This window comes from Octodon degus, unplaced genomic scaffold (assembly GCF_000260255.1).
Source record: "Octodon degus isolate 3935 unplaced genomic scaffold, OctDeg1.0 scaffold00011, whole genome shotgun sequence".
NCBI lineage: Eukaryota > Metazoa > Chordata > Mammalia > Rodentia > Octodontidae > Octodon > Octodon degus.
In genome coordinates this window covers 13831510-13834298 of record NW_004524587.1, presented here as the reverse complement: position 1 = coordinate 13834298, position 2789 = coordinate 13831510, and the positions used below count along the sequence as shown (strand labels likewise).

The 2789-nt window shown below is 44.5% G+C and overlaps 1 protein-coding gene across 1 annotated transcript in view; it reads left to right on the top strand.

The window, feature by feature from the left end:
- Prmt7 (protein arginine methyltransferase 7) overlaps positions 1–2789 on the top strand; it is a 47534-nt gene that overhangs the window by 4736 nt on the left and 40009 nt on the right. The window contains exon 3 of the mRNA XM_004625836.3: positions 517–553. Within this exon, the coding sequence (XP_004625893.2) occupies positions 517–553 (37 nt within the window). The remainder of the gene's footprint in view (positions 1–516; positions 554–2789) is intronic.

Below are 2789 nucleotides of genomic sequence, written 5' to 3'. Positions count from 1 at the left end.
TAAAAAAATACATTTTGAAAAAGCAAGCTTTAAAATGGGGAGAGGTGGGCAAACACAAAAATAACTAGCTGGTGTAAACCTAAAAGCCTTGGTATGTCCTTTTTTTGTGTGTGGTACCAGGAATAGAACTGGGGACCTTGCGCTGGCCAGGTCCTTCACAGGTATGTGCTTTCTCTTTCCCAGTTCCTCTCCCTAGTGTCACCTCCATGGTCATTCCAAGGTGGACATGTATGCAAGGGCGGGGCAAGGTGTCAGGGTTATGGAGTCTTGAGTAACATGACCAGGGTGCTAGTGGCTGTGGGATTATTGTGAGAGGGTGAACTACCTACTAGAGTACTTTTTGGTCTGAGAAGAGAATCTGTCAGTTTTTTTCTGCAGTACTACAGAGTAACAACTACTAATTCTATTAAAATAATTTAAAATGGGTACCATGTTTGTTTTGTCCCTTCTGATTGAGTGATATATTTATATATGTGGATACTCAATGGTTTCTGACCTGGCTTTTTGGTTTCTTAGGTCCTCCTACGCAGATATGCTACATGACAAAGACAGGGTAAGTATAAAAGGAAGCCATTATCTTGATGAACTGTTTGAAATCTTAGATTACAAGAAGGCTCCAACTTCTGATCATGATGTTAGAATGATGATGAAAAGTAGTATGTTATTGTGGTCAGGAACTAAGCTAGGAGGGCCGGGAAGATAGCTCAGTAGAATAAGTGCTTGCCTGGCAAGCGTAAGGTTCTGAGTTCAGTCCCCGGTACAACAACAAAAAAAAAAGGAACTAAGCTAGGAGGCTGACTCCTACTTTTGGTTCTGTCATCTTACCCCCTGCTTTATTAAGATAGATTGACCAGGGGCCCAGGAGATGGCTCAGTGGAATAAGCACTTGCCTGGCAAGTGAAAGGACCTGAGTTCAATCCCTGGTTCTGCAAAAAAAAAAAAAAAGATAGATTGCCAATAAAAGTTGTATATGTAGTGATACCTCGGTTGTAGAACTCAGCACACTCCAGATTTATGTTTTTTGGGGTTTTTTTGTGGCTGGCTTAAAAAAAAGGAGTGGGGCTGGCCTGGCATGTGGTGCTGGGGAATGAACCTCAGTCCCTGCACTTGCCTAAACAGGCGCTTTAGACTGCTGAGCTATCTTGCCAGCCCCCAGATTTATGTTTGAACACCAAAAAGTTTGAGCACTAAACCTACTTTTCCCATAAAAATTAATGAAAAACAATATAATTAGGGGCCAGGGAGATGGCTCAGTAGAATAAGCGCTTCCCTGGCAGGCGCAAGGGCCTGAGTTCAATCCCCAGTTCGGCCAAAAAAAAAAAAGAAAAACAATATAATTGGTTTGAGGCCCAAAAATTATACTTACAATTTTTTTTCCAGGACTTTAACACATTTCACAGTGATTTTTTTGTTTTTTGTTTTTGTTATAGGGTCCTGTTACCCAGTTCAGACTTGTAGCAATCCTCTTGTCTAAGCTTCTCAAGTCCTGGGATTACAGGCATGCACAACCACACCCAGTTTAGGCAAGCTTTTTACCACTGAGCAGAACTGCATTTTTTTTTTAAATTAATTTATTTATTTAGCGCGCACACGCGTGTGTGTGTGTGTGTGTGTGTGTGTGACCAGTTCAGCCCACCAGGGGGCGAGGCTGGCTGGCATGTGGTGCTGGGGATTGAACCGGTCCCTGTGCTTTTGCTTAGCTTAGCTTGTTCTAAGTAGGTGCTTTAGACCACTGAGCCATCTCCCTAGCCCAGAACTGTATTTCTTTTGCTTTTCTTTTTTTTTTTCCATTTATGTATTTGGTACAGGGTCTCTCACTACGGAGCTCAGCTTGGAGTTGTTATTCCTGTTTTCACCCTCCCCAGCTTTGGGATTACAGGCATGTGCCACAATGCCCAAACTCATTTGCAGGCTCAGTGTACCCTAGGGGTGGGGCTGGTGCTTTGTGTGGGCTGGGATAAAGCCCTGGTCCCTGTGCTTAGTCCACTGAGCTGTCTCCCTGGCCCATACATTTCCTTTTTTTTTTTGTATTTTAGTACAGGGTCTCACTGCATAGATCTGACTCATAGTGATCCACTTGTGTTCAGCTTCCCAAGACCTGTAACGTGCCCCACCATACCCAGTCTCAATTGCCCTCTCAGCATGCCCTGCAGGTGGGGCTGGCACAGTATGATGGGGATCGAACCCTAGGAACCCTGGCTGCTGCATCTGCCTATGCAGGTGCTTTAATCTGCTGAGCTGTTTGGCTGGCCCTTAGAACTGCATTTTTTTTTTTTTAATTTTATTTGTGTGTGTGTGTGTGTGTGTGTGTGTGGCCAGCTCAGCCCACCAGGGGGCGCGGCTGGCTGGTATGTGGTGCTGAGGGATTGAACCCCGGTCCCTGTGCTTTGCTAAGCTTGTTCTAAGTAGGTGCTTTAGACCACTGAGCCATCTCACCAGCCCAGAACTGCATTTCTTAATGGTGAATTAGCTTTTCTTTTGTTATATTCTTATAATTAGGAGCTCTAATTTGATTGCACTTGTGGTCAGAAAATGTTGCCCTTTAGATACCAGTTTGGTCAGTTTTGTACTGGCCAGCTTCTGTTATATAACAGACTGTCCACAAATTTAATGGCCTCTCAGTCCCTTATGTGTAGGTCATCAGTACTTTTTAAAATCTTTTTTTAGGGCTGGAGAGATGGCTCAGTGGTCTAAAGCACCTACTTGAAACAAGCTTGGCAAAGCACAAGGACCGCGGTTCAATCCTCCAGCACCACATGCCAGTCAGCCCCGCCCCCTGGTGGGCTGAG